We start from the raw sequence: 21,776 nt of genomic DNA on the forward strand, positions 1-21,776 counted from the left end.
GGGTCTCATGGCTCTGCTCCTGTGTCCCCGGCTATGATCAGCCCTCTTAAGGGGTGCTAGATCCCTCTCTCTATCTTTGTGCCCCCTTTCATAGCAGATGAGACATTGCCCAGGGGGTTCACATACTGTCTGAAATTGAAGAGTGGGGTAGTGACCCAGCCAAGGGCTTCAGGGACCCTCCGTTGCTTGTTGGTGTCAGAAGAGGTCCCAGGTGGGGGGACAGGCAAAGCATAGAGGGTGGCACACAGCAGGGTCTCCCGAGGCAGCCGGTTTACCTGCACAGGGAAGCAGATCCTAGAGGGAGAGGAAATCAAGTCAGGAGGGACCACTCCTGGGGCTCCAGGGGACATGTGGCCCAGGGGATCAAGAGAAGGCTGAAAGCCCTTGCTTGGAGGGTCCCAGGGAAGCAACCAGCAGCACCAGGCCAGGCTCCCAGCTGCAGGCAGAGGCTCCCTGGAGTCCTCCAGCAGCAGTCTGGTCCCTGAGTCAGCCCCTTCACATGGTGAGGCAGCCCATGACAGCAGGACAGAGCTCACTTAGCCAGAGCCATCCAGGAGTGCAGCTAACTAACTCCACGTCCCATGGTGTAAGCCCTGCTCCGTGACCTGACTTAGGGTTTCTGTACATGAAGCTGCCTTTTGTCCTCCTTTCAGTCTGTCTGTCCTCATCCCTCCCCTACGTTTCCAGCAGAGAGCCACCCAGAAGAGCACTCTCAATTTACCCTCCCCCACAGCTTCCCACCTGCCCCCTTTTCCTCCTAGCCCCAAAAACCTCCTAAGGCCAAAGGCATACAGAAAGGGGACTCGTCCAATTCCCTGAGCAGTGGGAAAGTGAATTGGCAGGGCAGAGAGACTGGAAAGCACTTGACCCTAGCCAGCCCAGATGTTCCTGCTGGCTACTCAGCCCCTCCACACCCAGCCACTCCCTCCCAGGCCTGGGTGAGGAGCTGAGGGTGGGGTCAGGTAATGCAGAGGAGAGCAGTGGAAGGAGTGGGAGGTCCCCCAGTACCTTTCAGGGCAGCTGTCCCTGGGCCAAAGTCCTCCGTCCCACCCTGCCCAGCCCTGTGGCTTTGGTGCCAGCAGGCATAGAGGCTGTGCAGTTACCCCAAAGCCCACAGACTTGGGATAAAGCCGTTGGCCTCTGCGGATGCCCCTCACTCCTCCAGGGAATCGCCACCTAAGTGAGGCTCTGTCTCCTACTGCCAGAGACTGGCAGGGCTCTGCTCTGGCCCAGCTGCCTCTATCCTGGGGGCAGGGGAGGGGCAGCTATAATTAGGGCCCCTCCAGGAGACAGCGGACATGCCATGCTCAGGCTTGGCTGGGGGGGGCAGAGTGAGGCTGCTGGGCCTATTTTGAGAATTAGCTGATCCCTCTGCTGAGAGAATCAGCTGACCCCAATGCGCAGAGGAGAGGGAGCTGGTCCTGATGCTCTGTCTTCACCCAAGAAGAAAAAAGCTTCTGGTTATGTCTGGGAGAAAACAGAAGCGGGACTTTTCTAAAGAGATGCCCTGCCAATCCAAAGGCAAGGGGTTCTAATCTACCACCTGTCCCACAGGAGAAAGATGGGCAATCTTCTCCTGTGTGACTTACTGCCTCTGAAACCTCTGTAGGGTCAGCTACAAATTGGTTCCTACTCAATGGTACCTAACAGCAACTGAAGCCTTACGTCCTAGACCAAGCCACAGCCACTTCTCCTCAGTCCTAGCGTGTGCTCGAATTACAAAACCTCCACCACAGACCTACACCCAGGTTTGGTGAGGAGAGCCACCATGTTAGCTGCCATGCACCTTCTCCCTGCTTTGCCACTCTATCTCATTCATCCACATCACATCAGAGGGGCTGCCTCATCCAGGAGGTATTCCTGGAAAGAACTAGTCTCAGTCTTGGTTCTGCTACTCATGACTTTAGGTAACATACATACATACATGATGCACATACTGTATACTTCCTGCTATGTGACACTATAGTCACTGCCCTAAAGCTGGCCTCTATGAATAGTATTTCCACATCTAATTATCCACATCTATCAGTTGCTGTGCCAGTCAGTCACCTAGATAAGAGAAACTAGGACTGAGAGAGCTCTTACAGCTAAGAAGAATGAAAAAAAGAAAGAAAGAAAATCTTATATGATAGAAAGTTATGCTACCAAGCCCAAGGTGGGTGGTTTTAATCTGTGGCCCTCAGGTCTGGTTTAAATTGTTTTTTGTCAAACATTCTTCTAAGTAGCATAGCACTGGTCTGTCCATTTGCTGTACAGAGGAAACTCGTGGTTGCTGTGATGCTAAACACTGTGACATTGATGTGTCAAATGTGATAATGGTTACCCATGGTGGACAGTGTTTGGTGGAGCTCCAGAATTAAAACAAGTTTGGAAGCAGGAGTGGCATCCACTTCTGAAATGGCTTGCCTTCGGATACTCTATGACCAATGCTCAGGCCTTTCGTTCATAGGATTGTTATGAGTCATCTACGACTCAAAGGCACCTAACAACAATAACAACAACAACAATGTACATACATGGTGCTAAGTACTTCACTTACAAGGTCCTCCCTGCTCCCCCAGTGATCCCACGAAAGAGACCCCACTACAGTGAAACTTAGCAGCAACAAGCTGTGCTGCAGCCTCAAAGGCACATGGTTCGAATCCACCAGCTTCTCCACGGGAGTAGGATGGACAATCTCCTCCTGTGCAATTTACTGCCTCTGAAACCTGATGGAGGGTCAGCTCTGGGCTGGGTCTGACTTGATGGTATGTTACAATAACCAAGAAACCTGGGAAAGCCAGAACTTGACAGAACTGCCTCATTTCCCCATCATTTTCTAGTCTATTTTAGGGAGATCTTGCTGCCCATCATGTACAATGTTTGGAGGAACTTCAAGATTGATTCAGGTTGGGAAGTAGGAGTGGCATCCACTTCCTAAATTAGATACCTCTGGAAACTCTATAAACATAAAGAAATTATGTTATTGAACAGAGTTCAGGTCTTCTGTGCAAGGGTTGCAATGGGTCCTATTCAACTTGACAACACTTAACCGCTGCTAAATGAGAGTAGTGCTGTTAAATCTGGAGGAACATTCTTCCACTTTGTACCTCACTCTTTGTCAATGTGCTGTCTGAAGTAACCTGGTTTGCTGTGATGCTGAACCTTGAGCCATTCGGGTATCAAGTACAATAATGGTTTCCCAATGTGGACAGTGTTTGAGGATGCTCCCAAAAGGGAAAAAAAAAAGCAGGAGTAGCATCCACTTCCTAAAACAAATGCCTCTGTAAACTCTGTGAACTTGTAGAAACAATGATAGTTATGGAAAGGCATTAGGTCTTTTGTTCATAGAGCTGTTATGAGTTGTGCTCGACTCCATGGCAATCAACAACAATAACAACTGGTGGCCTCGAGGCGAGAAGCTGTACTACAATCCCGAGGGCACACAGTTTGAATCCATCAGCCACTCTGTGGTATACAGATGAGTAATCTCCTCCTGTGCAATTTACTGCCTCTGAAGACCTGCTGGAGGGTGAGCTGTGAGTCAGTTCCGACTCAACGGCACACAACAACAAGAAGCCTCATTTTCCTGGGTCTTTCAGTGAAATGTTTCCACCTAACCCAGGTTCTGGCTTTTGCAGGTTTTATTGTATTATGCCCGTTTTAGACCAAGTTCACACTGGCAAAGCCTAAGCTCTAAATCCTCTACTGTACTTGTTCCCAAAAGCCCTGGTCCTGACCAGGAAAAGGCCAAGAGAGCTCACATGGGACAGTCATCTGGGGGTGCTAGGATGACCCCTTTTACCAGGTTGCAAGCAGGAAACCGTTCCTGGGGATGTGAGACACAGACCTCAGACAGGAAGTGGAATGAGGCAGGTCTTGGGGTCCAGAATAGGTGGGCTGAGTAGCTTGGGACTGGCCCTGGGCAAGTGGGATCTTCAATATGACTCCCTAAGGCCAAAGTTTGGGTCCACCTGGGCCAATGTACAGTGTAACAACGCTTCTCTGGTCATGTGGTATTAAGGATTTATCGTTCAAAATGGCTATCTAGCCATTGACTTTGACTTTGCCATGTAGAATATGCAAATTCTACATGGGGATATGCAAATAGATGTGTTAGTCTAGCCAAAGATTAGCTGGTCTGCCTTTTGCCTAGTGAACCTCATAATCATGAGTATACTTCGTGTCCTCTGTGAGTTATTGCAACAGATTTTGAACCCAGTAGAGCAATAAGACTGGTGCTGGAATTAGTAGAAAGAGGTACAGGAGGATGGAAGACATTCTCCTGGCAAATGGTTTTTGTGTCGTAGATAGTGTTGGCAGGGACTATTTCCCTTTGTGGAGTTAGTAGAGGTCAGCTATGGCTGTCCCAATGTGGCCCTTGCTCTTTTCATTTTGTTTTTTAGTGTATATGTATATATATATTTTATTTGTCCATTCATCATCCGTTGATGAGTACTTGGGTTGTTTCCATCTTTTTTGTTATTGTGAACATAGATGTGATGGTAAAACTTATGTCATTCTGTCCATCCACTATTCTCCATTTTACAGGGCAGTTGGCAGCAATTAAGGTCAGAGACCCGCAAGGAGAGGGTGAAACTCAGGCCATTTTCCTGCAGCCATTCTCTGTCCCTGAGCAGTTTCTCCTGCTCTAAGGTAGACTGAAGAAGTCCCCACGTTGACATCACTGTTACCCTATGAAATTACATACACTGTGAAGTAAAGAAAGGGTCTATCTCCCCAGTTGCTCATTTGTAAAATGACTCAATCCTATAGCATTTCCACAGATTCTCATTTTTCTGTATCCTGCCTTCCCCCTTCTCCCTCCATGCAGGGATACTCTTTCACTTCTTGCCTACATCTCAAATATTAAAGTTGCCGTTTTTCTACACTCATGAGGACCAGGTAAACCCCCATACTCAGTCTGTGGAAGTGAGGGTGGAGACAGGCAAGAGGGGGTTTTCAGTCTGGAGAGTGGACAGAACACAGCACAGCAAAGGGCAGGCAGACAGACACCTGCAAGACCACCTCAAGGCACCCTCCCTCCACTTCCTTCCTGCTTTGCTTGCCTGATGACTGTTTAGCAACAGTATTATTGTTAATAAATGGTGATTATGATTTCATATCTATAACCTGCCTATGTCATTCCAGCACCACAATTTCCTCTGAATTAACACAAATAGTACCATTTGACAGTTTGAGGATCGGAGGTACAGAGGCTAGAGAGGATTTAGCATAAGAGAGCTACACATGGAGGTTGGCCCCATTATTCTGTCCCCAAGCCAAGCTTCCTTTCTCGGTCCTTCAACGAGAAAGTGGTCCTTCTCTGTTCATGGGAACAAGGAAAAGTTCATAATCCTTTGGACTATTTAAACTTTCTACGGGAGGCAAGATCAAAACATCAATGTATGTTTATATAGCCCTTTATGGCTTACAACGAGCCTTTATTAGTACCTCTCACTGGGTCCTTCAAATAACTTGAGAGGTAGAAATTAAATACTTGTCCCATTTAAGAGCCAGGGATGTTACAGGGACTCGAGTGGTTGAAAAACTTGTCTGGTTAGGGCTAGTGACAGAGCCTGGTTTAATCAGGAGTGAGCCTAGGCCCAGGCTGGTTATTTGGCACCAGGGACACCCACAGGGGCTAACAGGTCTACAGCGGCCTGAACAATGGGGCCCAGAGGGGTGGCTTACTGCTGGTCCCAGACGATGAGATGGAAGAGGTACTTGTAGAAATGGGCCCTTCTGGTCTGCAGGGGGCTGCACAGCTCCTTGCCACCATGACTGAGAGAGCAGGAGAGGTAGAACTCTTCATAGCTGTCACAGAAAGGGAGCAGGTCAGGATACCCAGCCCCCAAATCCCACCTCAGTCACCAGAACCAATGTACCTCTAACACCAGGTTCCATTCCCCTTGGGAGAAACCTCAGCCTCCAAGGACTGTAACATGGGGACAGCAGACAGCACAACCAGGTAGTTTTAAGGAAATGTTTCTGAGCAAAGCAACCCAATTTGGAATCCTCCGCCTAGTTCAGGTTCCATGCTGGGCTGGTTTTTCTGCTTCTACATTGGGAAAGTCTGCTGTTAGAAAGAAGAGTAATGATGTCAGTCTGGAGCCTAGGGTGCACCTGATATAAGCCATGGTCTTTGCAATCACTTGCTATGCATCAGAGAGTTGGACAATGATTATGGATGATAGGAGGAGAATTGATGCCTTTGAGCTGTGGCGCTGGAGAATATTGTTGAATATACCATGGACTGCCAAGAAAACGAACAGGTTCATTGTGGAGAGGGTTAAACCAGGCTGCTCCTTGGAGCCAAAGGTTCTGAGGCTTCGTCTGACATACTTTGGACATGTTGTGAGGAGAGACTGGTCCTTGCAGAAGGACATCATGCTTGGGAGTATAGAGGGACAGCGCAGGAGGGGAAGACCCTCTATGAGGTGGATTGATTCAGTTACTGGGGTAATCGGGATAGGTATGTCAGAGATGGTGAGATTGGTACAGGATAGAGCAGGGTTTAGAGCTGTTGTAAAAAGGGTCGTTACTATGAGTCACAGGCAATTCAACGGCACATAACAACAAACAACAACTAAGCTTCAGTCTTGCGTCCTCCTCCAGACAGATCCATGTCCAGGTATCAAATGTGTGTGTGTGTGTGTATGCATGTACATGAGTTTGTGTAGGAGTGTTTGCGTGTATGTTTGTATTTGTTTGACAGTGTGCTTTCATTCCTGTGTGCGTGTGCACGCACGTGTGTGTGTACAGGGGTGTGCCTAGGTGTGTGTGCACACACTTGCATGCAATCACTCATAGGCGAGGAGGGGGGGGAGGAAAGCGACATATGCTGACATGAATGCCAGCACATGGGGGTCCCTGTGGCTCGTGACAGGTGCCTGACAGAAGAGGTCAGAGAAGGCCCTGGTTTCCCAGGCTGCCTCCTTTGTTTTCCACCAGTGGCCCAGAGGAATACATTAAGTGAGGAACAAAGACAGAGGGGAAGGGGAAGGAAGGATGGGGGTGAGGCCCAGCACTTACTCCCCCTGGCTTTGGATGCTGAGGATCCTGCAGAAGCCAGGATTACCAAATGAACCTCCCCCCCATACTCCTGCAGGCCTGGGGAACCCCAGACAAAGGGTCACTGCCCCCCCCCTACCCCCACCCATTGTGCGGTAGTGTAGTCACTGGCCCAGGGGCAGGCACTCTATCTGGGAACAGGCCATCTGTCGCCATGTCTCCATCAGCTGGCTTTGGATGGGGAGGGGCTGGGACGTTGAAGCAGCCAGCACTGGCAAGAAAGGTCTGGACACTGCAGCCCCCTCTATCTATCTATTCCATGATGTCCCAGCCCAAGACCCCTGAACCCCATCATGCACACAGCCCTCCCCTTCAGCCCGGGTGCACCACAGTAGGGGTGCTACATGCACACGCAGATGTGAGACCTCAACAGCAGAAAATATCACCACACTCCCTCCCTGAGGCCTCCCAGCCCGAGCTCACCTGGTGGCCCAGGTGATGGGGATGCGGTGGGTGGCGTAGACGGTGAAGGACAGCGGCCCGGAGAAGTGGCAGGCCTCCTGGACCAGGTCGTGCTTGCAGCTGCCGTGCACAGCCGTCTGGAAGTCTGCGTTGAACGTGTTGCAGTAGAGCACCACCAGGTCCAGGATGGCAGCGGTCAGGGCTTCCACCACCTTCTCTGTGGGAGGAAGGCCAGCAGGAAGACAGTGAGGCAGCTACAAAGCCTCCCTCTACTAGAGAGGCCAAGTTGCTGGCTAGGGTGGGAGCTCCAGGGAGAGTGGTTCCCCACTGCCCATCACTTTCTAATACACATGGCAAAGGTCACCATCTATGAGGAAAACAACAGTATTGTGTTTATGAGCTTTCCATAAAGTGATCCTTATTCCAACTTAAACATTGTTCTTTCTTGCCTGATTGCAGCTAGGTGCTACAACGTCCTTTGTTTTAGGAAATGATGGTAGCAATGAACACAGGTCAGTTTTTTTTAAAATGCTATTGCTTGGCAAAATAAAAAGTCAGCAATGCCACGCTTGCTCCCAAAATAATTTTTAAAGTATCTGACTGGCTCCTGAAATCCCTCAAACTGGAAATCTATCCTAAGCAGCTCAGAATCCCAGAGTTACTGGTTCACAGGGCCCAGTTCCACTTGAAAGACTCATGAAGGAAAATCCTTGTGAAAATGACTTTCTCACTCCCTCCCCGAGGCCCATTCTAAATCAGAAACCTCGGGGTTATGAGGTGCCTGGGATAAAATCACAACCCGACCAAGTGGGAGTTTTCCCATCTGGATCCCAGGGCTGGCCCCCACCCCCACACTTATTCCACCTCATCACCATCTCCCGGGGACACCACAAGGAATAACTAGTAAAATTAATGAAAGAACACTTGGTGGAAAGAAATATGCTCCCCAGCTGTGCTCACACCTCATATAGGAGAACGCATGCACACACACATACACACACACACACACACACACACACACACACACACTGACTCGGCCCCATAAATCAAGGGGGCCAGGGTGAGAGGAATCTGGGCACAGTGTGCAGTTTTCAGCCACCCCTACTGGACAGGCGGACAGCCGTTCCCTTACCTCGGTTTTCCCTCACAGCCAAGACACTGAGATCCTATTGGGGGGGGAAAAGAGGGAGGGGAGCTTCAGGGCCATGGCCTTTGCTGCCACAGCTGGAAGCAGAGATGTTCATAGCTGCGCTCATCTGGACCATGCTGGGCTGCAATTGGAGGAGCAGCGAGTCCCCAGGGAGGATGGAGTCATGGCTTGAAGCAGAGCTGTGTGATGGGCAGACTGAGCCAGATGCAGAGTAAGATCATAGGGTCCACCCAGATGAGACATCCCAGCTCTCAGCCATTCTGCTGCAGAGCATATTCGGGGGGCGCTGGGGCCACAGCACACAGTCACACTGTGGGGTCACCCTGAAAGAGGGAGGTGCGGTGGCTGGCTCTGGGGAGATCCTCTTGCTTTGGTGTGTGTCCCCTGAAGGATGTGCACACTGCCAGGCAATGCCTCAGGGGTGTAAATAAAGCCTCTGGGGCCTGGACTTACTCATGGTTATCAGTTCTAGGGGCAGACCCCATCCCACCCTCCTTCTCTGAAAGAGGAGACATGTGTGGCCCGTTCACTTCCTAAGCAGTCTTGTGAATAATCTATTGGATCGTAAAACAGGTGCAGATAGCGCTTTAAGATCACACTCTTCAATGGGGCGATAATAGCATTGCCCAACCCTTTACCTTCTGGATTTTAGGCTGCATGCGGGAGGGGCAGGGGGGCAGCTGGTTGAGTGCGTTGGTGATCTCGGGGGTCTCGACAGCGGCGAGGGCATTGCAGATGGCCTTGACTGACTGGACCACCCTGTCAGCTTTCAGTGGGAAGTCCCCCTGTGGGAAGCAGCATGTGACTCAAGCATTCTCGGCTTCCAACTTCCCCACCACCCCAGGCTCGGAAATAGCAGGTCAGTGGGTTGGGAGGAGAAGGGGCTCACGACCTTCAGAAGCAACTAGTGTAATCCCAGCTGTATATTCAAGCATCTGTGTATTTCTCTCCCGAGACACTTAAATGGAACAGGTACACACAATAGAACTCTCCTTTCAGCTATTTTCCCTCCCAAAACATCCTCCTGTTCCTAGCTTCCCTCTGTCCTTTCACATCTGTTGTTGTTGTGTGCCATCAAATCTGAACCAACCCCTAACTGACCCTCCAGCAGGTTTTCAGAGGCAGTTAACTACAAGGAGGAGGGTGCCCATTCCTTCTTCCATACTTCTGACATCTTCTAGTGGCAAATACACACAGGGTCTTCCCCAGAGGCACACAGAAAAGGTCAGATGTTCAAATCTACAAGCTGCTCCACAGGAAAAAGATGAGACAGTCTGCTCCCATAAAGATCTACGCCTCAGAAGCCCTACAGAGCCCTAAAGGGTCATTATGAGTAGAAACCTACTTGATGTGTGGTTAGAGAACCCCAAAGAGGCTAATGAGACTATACTGAGGCTTGCCACTCCACTCAAACTTACTGTGACTTTCATCACAGAATTTACAGATAACCCTAAAGAAACCAGAGCCATGACTCAAAACAGAAGTATGCGGGGGTTGGGGGGCCTGGGCGGGACAGAAGTACAGCAATGAATTAATGGAAATCCAAAATCTTTATAAATGTTCATTAAAATTATTAAAATAAAAAATAATTACAAAAAAACCCACACCAGAAGTATGCATACTCATGTTTTATCGCTGTGTTATTCACAACAGCAAAGAAATGGAAGCAACCCAAGTGAACATCAACAAATAAATGGTTAGAAAAACTACTTTCTAGAGCAATGAAAAACACTGAACTCGTAAAACATTACACAACATGGGGGAGTCTGGAGGACAATACGCTGAGTGAAATATCTCAGTCACAAAAGGACAAATACTGCGTAACATGTTGTTATAACATAGGACAAACACGAGGGGACTGGGGATGGATTGGGGAAAGAGTGGATTGATAATGAATACTGCTTTTAAACAGATGAGGGGAAGAACTGAACGAAAGGAATATATGATTATGTTTTCTGTGTATGTGAAGAGTCTGGAACAAGGGGTGCAGTGCATTGCAGGGTGGGCTAGCGGATGGGGGTGGAGAGGAAGAAAATGTGCAACAATGAATTAAAAAAAATAAATATGTTTTTAAATGTTCCAGACGAGTAACAACTTAGTTCCACGGCCATCCCCCTGCCCTCCCCTCTGCAATTTTGTTCCTACAGTCTTTACATTTGGGATTCCTCTCACCTCCCCATCTATTCCACATAAATTCAAATCACAGACTCATATAATCCCACCTTCTTCAAAATTCTTCCCTGACTGCTTTAAACCAAAGCCTGTTGATGACTCTCTAGGGCAAAGCAGAACCACCTTGCACGGTTCCCAAGGCTGTAAGCTTGATGGAAACAAAGTGCCACATCTTCCTTTTGTCAAGCAGCTGGTGGGTTCACACCATAAACCTTTTGTTTATTTTTAAATTGCAATTTGAATGAAAGGAAGTTTACAAAGTAAATTAATTGTTCATTCAGCCACTCAATAAACATTTTGTTCAAAACATTCATTTCAATACCACAATGCAATCACACTTTGCCCACTTCCTCTCTATGACATTCTCATTTCCATTAACTCTATACCTCTCTTTGTGCTCAGGCCGTTCATTCATAGGGTCGCTATGAGTTGTCTATGACTCGACGGCATCAAACAACAAAAACAACAACAACATACCTCTCTTTGGCTTCTCTGTCTTTAATAAAGCTGCACTGACCAGTATCCTTATTGGATACTGCCTTTTCCTTCACTCATCTTAATATGTGTCTATTATCAATTTACTAATTTTTCCTCCCTACTTCCTTCCTTCTCATCGCTAGGAACCATCCAGGAATGGTTTTGTGTATAAACCTTTCTTTAGCTTTCTATAGCAGTGGTCTTATGCAGTATTTGTCCTTTTGTGACATGATTTATTTTATTTAGCATAATGTCTTACAAATGTAGCCATATTATGCAGTGCTTCATGAATTCTTTCTTGTTTTTTTTAGGGTTGTATAGTACTCCATTGTATGAATGTACCATAGTTTCTTTATCCATTCATCTGTTGATGGGTGTTGTTATGTACTGTCAGGTCAAAACCGACAATACTGACCCACAGCTGACTGATCCTCGAGCAGGTTTTCAGAGGAAGTAAACTGCACAAGAGTTGACTGCTCATCTTTCTCCTATAAACCAGCTGGTGGATTCAAAGCATGTACCTTTGCCTTATCAGTACAATTCTTTTGGTGGCCTAGTGGTAACAAGCTGCACTGCAATCCCAAAGGTACATAGTTCAAATCAACCAGCTGCTCCATGGAAGAGGAGTGGGCAATCCCCTCCCATATGATTTAAAGCTTCCAAAAACCCACTGGAGTGTCAGCTGTGGGTCAGTTCTGACTTGACGACACACAACAACAATAAGCCAGTAGAGCTCACTCTGTTTATGGATATGTAGGTTACTTCTCTTTGCTACTGTATATATTGGTGCTATGAACATGGGTGTTCAAATATCTGTTCATGTTAGCGTTCTTATAAGAAACTAAGATTCCCTAGTAGTGGGATTGTTGGCTCAAATGTCAAAGAACTGATCTTTTATTAGAAGCTGAGAACTTGCTAGCCCGCTGTGCCACCAGGGCTCCTTCCCTGAATGCTTTAGTCCTACACAGTCCCCTCCCTTTCTCTATTGCCCTCCGAGAGTCCTTGATTAACTCATTGCTATCTTCTGTCTACAGATACTTAATGCTAATAAGAACACGGACTAGCTGAAGGCCAAGACTATTCTTATTCTTCTCTGTCTCCCACAGCCACCATCATGGAGTGAGACCAACCTACATTCAGTGCTCCAGGAACTCTCTCTTCATCATGTCCAAGGTCAGAGGGCTGCAGAGAAGGGATTCTGGCAAGGGGGATGGGGATGAGCTAGGTACGATGCTACACTCCAGGAGGGGAGAATCGATGACCACTGTTAGATGGATCAGTGAAACAAGGATTGGTTTGAGTGCAAAGTCTCTATAGTGCAAAGACAACCTGAAACAGTGCTTATCACGGGGTTAAGGCTTGAGATGAGGGCAATCCTTTTGGGATCCACGCCACTTGCTCTAAGTGGTAAAAGTCGTGGCATCTCCTTATGTTTGTGAATCTGTAACTACAGATGATTCTCTACCTGTGACATCAGCACATGTCCCCGCTGAGGCCCCACTGGGCGTTGCTCACATCCTTGCTCGCTTCAATGTACATTCAAGTACAGTGGTTGGGAACCAAGGCTTTGTGCCCTCGATTTAAGAACACCTTCCTCCAGAGACAGGGATCAGGGCACAACTCCTGATCCACTTTATACAGAGCAGCACAGCATCTTTCTACAGACTTACCAGCTGCCCCAAAGCTTAGAGTCTTGGTTTATCCCTGAATGAAGGGGATGAGGAGGGCTCTGCTAGGTACAGCCTCAGTATCTCGTCCACATGCCCTAGAGTGCCGGCTGATCCTAGGAAGCCTGGGGCAGTGGAGCGAGGGGCTCAGCCTGCTCTGCCTCCATGGTGTGTACTCACATCAGCCAGAAGGAAGGTCTCTGCCTCATTGTGGTAAGTGTCGAACAGAAGACTCAGGGCCTGCCTGGGGAGGTGGGGGAAGAAAAAAAATATATCATAGGTTAGGAAAGACACAGTGCAGTGGGGAACCCATCCTTTCCTCCCCTCCCTCTTAGCTCAGGCATCAGATTCTGGTTTAAAGAGGTCTTCCTGTTTCCACAACGAAGGAAGGAAGGAGAGCTCTTTCAGCTGAATCACTCTTGCTCAGAGAATAAGAGCAAAATGCTAAAGGGAAGAGATGCTAAAAAGCTTTGGAGCAGGGACCTTCCCCAACAAAACTTTTAGAATTTACTCCTGATATCTATAAGATCTGCTTATCTGGCAGAAGTAAGCAAAGAACCCACTGGAACCCTCTCACAGCCCTCTTCAGATTATATCTAAGATGATACCTATTCTCACCTGCTGATGGTCTGTTTCACTGGCCTTTCTTGTAAATGGACGAGGTAGTTCAAGGTGGAAGGGCTCTGGTCATCATTCACCTACATAAGAAGGGTCCTGTTCAGAGAGGGCTAGTGCCTTCCCTCAACCCAGAGCGCCTACCTCCATCACCCAACACGCTCCACGTCACCCTCCGCCCCTCCAGCTCCGTGCTGCCTCCCGTTCACGAACCGTCCGGGCCAAGTCGCTGCGGACAGCCTTCCGCTCCATCAGCTGCAGCCGGATGTCGATGTCAAACTTGCGGCAGTACTGAATATACTCGTGGCTGCCCAAGGCATGCTTGCTGATGGCATAAAAGGACACGACCATTAGCATCGCAGGGACTCAGTGGCAAGGGAGATGCAGACCTAAGCCTTGGGAGGAAAGCCGGGCCACAGCAGAGGTGAGAAGGTGGTACCTGAGCTCCTGGGAAATGTCACAGCAGTGCTTGGGAGAAGCAGCCAAGAGTGATCTTCTTAAACAAAAGCCACCAAATACACTTTACCTTTGATTTGTACAAATATCTACACCTGACCCTACTCCCTGCTTTTCATTACTTCTATCACTGATTATCCCCAAGCAGTGGGAGCTGCTCAAGAGAATGGAGAACAGAGGACTTGGCAACCAAGGGGAAGCTGTTTAAACCCTATTCTCTTGGCTTTTCTGTATGTAACAACCACGAGTGGACATGACGAGAGGTATCCTGGGCTCACTCCTGGCACCCTTTCTCACCGTGGTCCTAAGTTTCCCGCTCCTCATCAGGACAAACAGGGTACTGGGGCCACACAAAGCGACCCAATCAAGATTCCAGCTTTGCTATCGCCAGGCTCATCCAGGTTCTGCTGCACATCCCAGGGCCCTGCCTGATGGGGAATAACCACACAAACCTCCACAGACTTTCTGAGAAACGCCCACCTGCGTACCTCCCCACTGCTCAGGTACCCACATGTGGGACATCCCCCACCCCAGAAAAGCGGATGGTGGTGCAGGCGGCTTTCTGTGACTCAGTCTCCCCCTGCATCACACCTTAGTCAGAAAGGAAGCTCAAGAGAAGGGGCAGAGTGGGAGTCCTGCCCCGAGCTGGCACTTTAAGCTGGCTGCGTCCCAACAGCTGGGTAACAGAAGCCGGAAAGAGACTTCCTTCCTCAGCCAAGCTGGGAATGTGGGCCAGATATAGAAAGGAATGGAGCAGAGCAAAGGGGACATAGCGATGAGGATGGAGGTTCCAGGGCCAGAGTCCAGTCCAGGTCCAGGTAAGATTTAGGGGATTCTGTACATCCTGATGGGGGGCAGGGGGAAGAACTCCCATTGTAGCCCCAATCTGCTGAGACTGAGCTGTAGCCAAACCCTGGGGTGAAGAGGCTAAACCCCACTGAGGCCAGGTTTGTGGGAGTGTCCTAGGAGGAAGGAAGAGTGGGGAAGGGGTGGGGGAGGCGGCAGGAAACCCAGCCCTCCCCAGGGACTGTCTCAAGGTTCTTATCAGAGAACAGCCTACACCCAGGCCTGCAGCTTTCTTCTTAGTATCAGCCCCTCCTACTAGGCAGAGGGAGCTCTGGTGGCCTAGCGGATAAGGAGTTGCCCTGCCAACCATGGGAGAAAGACGGGCAATCTCCACTTGAGCACCTTACAGGCCTGAAAACCCACTGGAGGGTCAGCTATGAGTCAATACAAACAACAGCTAGGCAAGGGTAGAGCTCTGAGTCCAGGTCCTCCCTCCTTCAGGATCTTTCCACCCCACCCTTGGGCAGCAGGCTGTGCTCAGTGCCCTGGGGGCTTGGCTAGGAACCAAAATAAAAACAAACCACTTGCCTTTTCAATTCCTGCCTCTGGGTGAGTCTAAACTACCAACCTTTCAGGTACTAGTCAAGTGTTTAACAGTTTGCACCTCAAAGAGACTGGGGCTGGGAACCAGCACTGAGCTTTTTAAGAGAGGGAGGGCGGAGACAGGCCTCAGAAAGGGATGGGGTGGTGGGGAACACTGGGAGTCAGGGGGCACCAGTCCCCTGGAAACTCACTTGACCTTCTGTCTTTTTTTTTTCACTTGACCTTCTTTGGAGAGTTCTCCTCCTGCACAATCAGGTATGTGGACATAGCCAAAGACCATCCTATTCCTCGACACTCAGAACATTCCACCTGAGTCTTGGCAAGAAGTCAAGAACCTGCTGAGTTACCCACCAACAGGCTACCCCCATATTCAGAGGCTCCCTGGTCTCGGGAATAGGGGAGAAGGAAGGGAAATGGTCATCTTGCTGATCCAGATTCCCATGCATTCTTCTTTGGCCAGACACTTTAGTGCTAATATGCACTGTTCATTGGTTCATTAATTGTACTAGTCAGGATTAACTGAAGGGGCAGTTTCACCACCCGGCAGGAGCAAGCCAGCGCTGACACCTGCACCTAGCCCTCCAAGTGTGAACAGAGGAGCCCTTCTAAGGGACTCCCTCTGAACAGCACCGAGTTCTGCCAGAAGCTCCCCCTGCCCCAGCCCCTCAGCTTTCTAGACAAGAACACAGAGGCCAGAGAGATCCTCACAGTACCCCTAAGAATGACCAGCTCAGCTGAGGCACAAAGAATCCAGACCTTGAAGAATCCTGACCTCCAGCCAATGCTACAGACACAGATCCACCACCCTCACTTTCACACCTGGAAGTGAGAGAAAACCCAAGGGGTAGCACTTACAGGCCCTCCTAAGGGAGACCCAGGCTGCCTCCACCCCGCCCCCCCCCCCCCATCCTGTTTTCTCCAGGGCCAGAGCTGGTAGGTAATAGCCAAACTGCAGTTTGTGACAGAGGAAGATTCTTCTCCTTATCTACCTGCTACCCTCCTGCCAGCTGCATAGGCAGCCCACTGTCCAGTCTGTGCCATCTGTGGGTCATTCACCTCTTATTCTGCCCCTTGCCATCTCCTGCACAGACCCAACAGAGTGTGAACGGGATTGCCTCTGCTGATGCACCCCACTCTCCAGGGAGGCTGCTTGTATGGAAGGTACTGAATGGGGAGGTGAGCCTCTGGTGAGGAGGTGACCCAGCTGCATACGTCAGCAAGAGGGGAAAAGGCTTGTTGGCAGCGGAAGGAGGAAAAGAGAACAACTGTTACTTCTCCCCTAGAATCCCCAAGGGCACTTCTGCCTGGTTCTACTTCTATAAAGATGTCACAGAACATTTAGAGGAGAAACAACCCCACAGTTCTTTCCCCCTCATACACACGTCTTTCCACACGCAGCAGTTTAGAAGGAGACGTGACCCACAGTCTCTGCCTAATCCCAGCTCCAAGTTCCTTCCACAGCAGATTTGGCTCAAGAATCTGGCCAACCTGCTGGAAGGCAGAGCTCCTGGAGAAAGAGTTGATGATGTGGCTCAGAGTGTGTCCAGAAAGCGGGGATCTCAGCTGCGGATGAAGGTGCAGCTGCCAGCCCAGAGCCCAGTCCCAGACCCTCAACCTTCCTCGGCTCCTCCACCCAGAAGGCAGCACGATTCCTGCCCCCACCAATGCACTCACTTCTGCAGGAACTCCTCCAGCCCACAGGGTTTCAGCACAAAGTCACCCACATCCACATCCCTCAGCTCGTCACGGGTGTAACACAGCGTCTGGTAGATGAGCAGGTCTACGGTGGAAGAACCTGGAGAGTAGGGGTCAGGGGGTACGATGAAGGGCACACGGGCCAGTGAGCTCAGCTCCCCATCCTGATCCTCTGATTCTCAGGGGTGGGGGTCGGGGGTACGATGATGGGCACATGGGCCAGCAAGCTCAGCTCCCCATCCTGATCCTCCCATTCTCAGCAAAGTCTTTTCCAGAACCATCAACAGATGTAGCAGCACACCGTGTGGAGTTGGGGACAATTACTGTGGACTCTTATGAACTTTGATAAATGTCCTTAGTTGTAGAGGGGGCTTCAGGCCTTTTGTTCATAGGATTGCTATGAGTCATGCAATCAACAACAACAACAACAACTGTGGACCTAGAAACCTGGCCTCATAGGGTCACACGAATCCCCCAACCCTACTTTACCTACCACCCTACTTCAAGCGATGCTCTAACCCCAACTTACAGTTGCAGGTAAAAGTGAGTGGCTCCCTCAAGCTGTCACACAACACGGTCACCTTCAGGTTGACCTCATTCCCGAGGTGCTCTGGACTTGGGGTGACTGCACTCCAGACATATCCAGTGAGGGGATACTCTTGGATGTCAGAGCCAGCTCGAAGTCTGTGCAGGAATACAGAGAGAAGGAGCCTCGCCAAACAGGCCTGCTGGAACACCCCCTGCTCTTTGGCCATTCCCCCCGTTCAACCAGATCCCCTAGGTCTGCAGGCCAGGATGGGGGCAGTGGACAAGCTCCTCGGAGAATCGATGTTCCTGAGATGTTTGCTATAGTCACAAAATGTTGCACCAGCAGAGTACATAGCAGAGCCAGTCCTAAAAGGACAAGGTTATAGAATGATTTTTCAAAATCCATTTTTCTCTTTTAGCACCAGAGCACAGCCTCAGCTCCACCCAGAAGTGCATTTGCTCCTGAGGGTAGCTGAGGAAGAGCTTAGAGTAATGGGCATGATGACACTGTTAGGTGCTGCTTTTCTGGATTTTGTTGTTTAAAAAAGCAAAAACAGCTTCAGTTTGCTTGGCTCCACAATCAACACTCTTGGGAACCAGCAGCCAGAAAATCAAAAGATAAATTGCATTGGGAAAGTCTGCTCTCAGGAACCTCTCCAGATAACTGAAGAGCAATGGTGTCACTCTAGAGACTAAGGTGTGCCTGATCCAGGCCATGGTCTCCGCAATTACTTGTTATGCATTAGAAAACTGAATAATGACTAGGGATGATAGAAGGAGAACTGATGTCTTTGAGCTGTGGTGCTGGAGAAGAGTATTGAATGTACTGTGGACTGCCAAGAAAACAAACAGATTCATCCTAGAGAGGGTTAAAGTAGGCTGCTCCTTGGAGGCAAGGATTCTGGGGCTTCGTCTGACATACTTTGGAAATGTTGCAAGGAGGAAACAGTCCTTGGAGAAGGACATCATACTTGGGAGGGTGGAGGGACAGTGCAGGAGAGGAAGACCCTGGATGAGATGGATTGACACAGTGACTGGGGTAATGAGGGTAGCTATGTCAGAGCCTATTGGTTCAGGATAGAGCAGGGTTCAGAGCTTTGGTACATAGGGTTGCTATGAGTTGCAAGTGACTTAACGGCACATAACAACAACTGGAATCTCAAAATACCTGTAACACAACCGTTGCGGGACACATCCCATAGCTATAAACTGAGGTTGATTAAATATAACTCTTCTTAAAGTTCTGAAATGGGTGACAGTGCCCTCCCCATCCCCAACCACCCTCCTGAACCAATTCTTTAATGCTCACACATCCAGCATGTGGCAAAATGCAGCAACTTCCTCATCTCTCTCCTCGGAGACCTCAAACAGCTCATACCCGTTGGCGACGGTGCGGGGCCGCGAGCTCACCTTTAAGAAAAGAGAGGTTGTCTTGGTACCCTTTCTCTCACTCCATCCCTTCCCCTGGACGACTCTGAATCCTTTAACTACAGATAAAAAGGTTTACCAGGCATCCAACAGCCAGTGAGAGAAGTTATGAGTAAATGTGCTTATCTGTGGTTCTCAGAGACTAAAGTCAAGTTTGAAAAACCAGCTGAAGCTTTTGGTGAGATAAGAATGTGGCCAAATCCTTCTCCAGTGGAGATGACCTGATAAACTGAACATTTCAGTGGTGCTGGGTGCTGTTGGGCTTTCTAGGGGATGCTCTTAGGGGCCTGAGGGTGTACTGAGCAGACAGCTGTTTGTACTGTCCCATCAAGTAGGCCACAGTGAAAGCCTGCCACTTGGTGTCCAGGGATGCCTGGCCTGGATACACTTCTGAGCATCCACAGCAGCTCCAGCGACCCAGAGCCAAGCACCCCAGAGCCCATGGACGGAGATGACTCAGACACACATGCCTCCTCAGTGGATGCTATTTGAGGAAGAAGGTGTCAAAGCAGCTGTCTGGGCAGGGGAGAGCCTGGTACCAGGCCTGGGGACTCCAGGCTCCTGTGGCTTCTGGCTCAGAACAGCTGGAAAGCCAGGACATCTGCTTATTTGGCCTCACTTCCGCCCAGAGAACATGTGTGTGGTCGTGGGAATTATCTCAGGCTGGCTTGCAAAGGCACTCCCACCCTAGAGCTGTTTCCAGCCACTTGAAAGGTTCTAAAGAAGCCCTCTAATGAGGCCTGCAGGCTGCCCTGGGGGAGAGGAAGCCAAGGGGAGAGCTGGAGCGTGACAGGGAGGCCACTCGGGAGGCCACTCGGAGGACAGGCCCACAGTCAGATGGAGTCCCCTGCTTGACTGCATGTGGCCAAGGTGGTGGGGCCAACAGCTGCTTCTTGGGGAGACCAACAGCTCCACCTCTCACCCTCCCCACCTGCTATTCTCAGTCCCCACTGCACCCAGGGGAGCTGGTGACTTCCTCATCCGAGCATCCAGACTGCTTCCTCTGGGTGACCCTTTCCTGCGTGCCGTGCTCCCCTGAGTGTGCCAGGGGAGGGGGCAGTGGGGGGAGTTGGCATGTGAGGCCCTGGCTCTGCCAAGTTCATGCCCATGGCCCTGTCCAGACAATAGCACCACTGTCAGCATTTAACCCACAAAAGTAAGACACAGAAAGAGAGAGAGAGAAAGGGAGAGGGAGGAGGGGAAGGCAGGGGACAGAGAACACAGTGGCTACTGAAGGCCATTTCCATGCCCTTTCAGTACCACTCCCTGGCACCATAAGAAAACAAAAGCCACTTACGTTTGCCTGGCTGGCAGGCCCTGGTGGCATCGCCCGATGCTGGCTTGGGGGGTCTGCCGGGCAGAGGCTGGCAGCAGGGGTACAGGCCTGACATTTGGAACCAGCCATTTCCAGAGCTGGCTCTGTAGGCCTGGGATATGGAGGATCCCTCCGGCTGGAAGCCCGGTGAAGGCGGGGTGGTGGTATGGGCAGAGGGCTCAAGGAGTTACCCCTCCTAGTGGGCTGAGCCCCTGTATCCACCTGAAGTGGTAAGGACCAAGACTCCATTTCCCCCCAAGAAGGGGTAAGAGCCTGTGGCTCTGCCCTAGCTGCTTCAAGGAGACGCTGAGAATTCCTCTGAGCACAGGGATGACACACAGGGGCTGGGGGAAGGGTAGGGTTGTGAGGGAGGCAGGAAGGAGGGAGTGGCAGCGGTGACCACCTACCGGAGTGGCCTGACCTGGTGAGCAGGCCCAGCTCTGTGCGAGGACCTCGAGCTGGGAACCGGACTCTCCCAGGCCCTATAAATAGAGGGAGCAGCTCCACCTCTCCAGGCAGGGCCTTTAAAAAGCCCTGAGCTCCAAGCTTGGGGGCTGAGTCTGCTTTTAGGGGGACTCTCCTAGCAGAAGTGAAAGAAGGAAGGGCTGTGGGGCTCTTCCCAGAGAGGAGGGAAAGATCCCAAGAGCTGGATGGTGGGAAAGCCCCAGTGTCCCCGAGACAATGGAAGGAAGAAATGAGGGTGGGATTAGCTGGCATCCCAAGGTACGAGAGAAATCAGCTGTGGAGGTGTCTCTGCTCTCCTTCCGAGGTCAGAGCTGCGGGGTCAAAGGTGAAACACTTTAGATCTTGATCGTTAGATCATGGAAATACTGCTGACACATGTTTTAAAACCAGTACTATCAAAGCTACCCTTGCATCCAGCCAGTGTGTCTATGCAGACACTATGTTGTCTAATACTAAAGTGTTGATGGAGCGGAGGTGTTTCTTTTTCACTGTATTATTTTTTCCAGTTACTTTCATTGTGAAAAGAGGGTGGATTTTGGAAAAAGAGGGTGGCTTTTGGAACAAGATGGACCAGTTGAATGCTGGCTCTGCTATTCAAAGCTGTGTGTAGCCTGGACCAATCACTCGATAGTGTAACAATGGCTGTCAGGCAGGGTGGTCAGGCGGGGCTGTTACAGGCTTCCGCACCAGCGACAGGGACTCAGTGGGCAGTGGATGAGGGGCTAGTGTGGTGAACCCTCACTGTTGGACAGGGGCGTATGGCAGAGCAGGGACTAAGAAAGCAGAAGCAGGAGAAATCCTCAACACCACACAACATCAACAATAAGTCTCCCACCCCCCCATGTCAGGCCCCAGGTCATGAAGTGGGCGCATACAACAGAAGGGGGGCTCCACGTCTCAAGCCTCTTTGCCTCCTCCCTTCCTCCAAGCCTATCTTGGGCCTCTCCCCAATCAGGCTCCATAG

The 21,776-nt window shown here is 50.1% G+C and overlaps 1 protein-coding gene across 1 annotated transcript in view; it reads right to left on the reverse strand.

Moving 5' to 3' along the window:
• Window positions 1-21,776, reverse strand: part of PIK3C2B (phosphatidylinositol-4-phosphate 3-kinase, catalytic subunit type 2 beta) — a 59,469-nt gene that overhangs the window by 36,411 nt on the left and 1,282 nt on the right. Inside the window, exons 2-12 of the mRNA XM_006887899.1 lie at window positions 18,914-19,014; window positions 17,606-17,760; window positions 17,056-17,176; window positions 13,750-13,861; window positions 13,540-13,619; window positions 13,102-13,165; window positions 9,244-9,390; window positions 8,588-8,621; window positions 7,477-7,672; window positions 5,674-5,796; window positions 127-294 (exon numbers count right to left, since the gene is read on the reverse strand). Coding sequence (XP_006887961.1) covers window positions 127-294; window positions 5,674-5,796; window positions 7,477-7,672; window positions 8,588-8,621; window positions 9,244-9,390; window positions 13,102-13,165; window positions 13,540-13,619; window positions 13,750-13,861; window positions 17,056-17,176; window positions 17,606-17,760; window positions 18,914-19,014 — 1,301 coding nt within the window. The remainder of the gene's footprint in view (window positions 1-126; window positions 295-5,673; window positions 5,797-7,476; window positions 7,673-8,587; window positions 8,622-9,243; window positions 9,391-13,101; window positions 13,166-13,539; window positions 13,620-13,749; window positions 13,862-17,055; window positions 17,177-17,605; window positions 17,761-18,913; window positions 19,015-21,776) is intronic.

The sequence above is a fragment of the Elephantulus edwardii genome, unplaced genomic scaffold (assembly GCF_000299155.1).
Source record: "Elephantulus edwardii isolate Elephantulus edwardi_28Jun2011 unplaced genomic scaffold, EleEdw1.0 scaffold00063, whole genome shotgun sequence".
Classification (NCBI taxonomy): domain Eukaryota; kingdom Metazoa; phylum Chordata; class Mammalia; order Macroscelidea; family Macroscelididae; genus Elephantulus; species Elephantulus edwardii.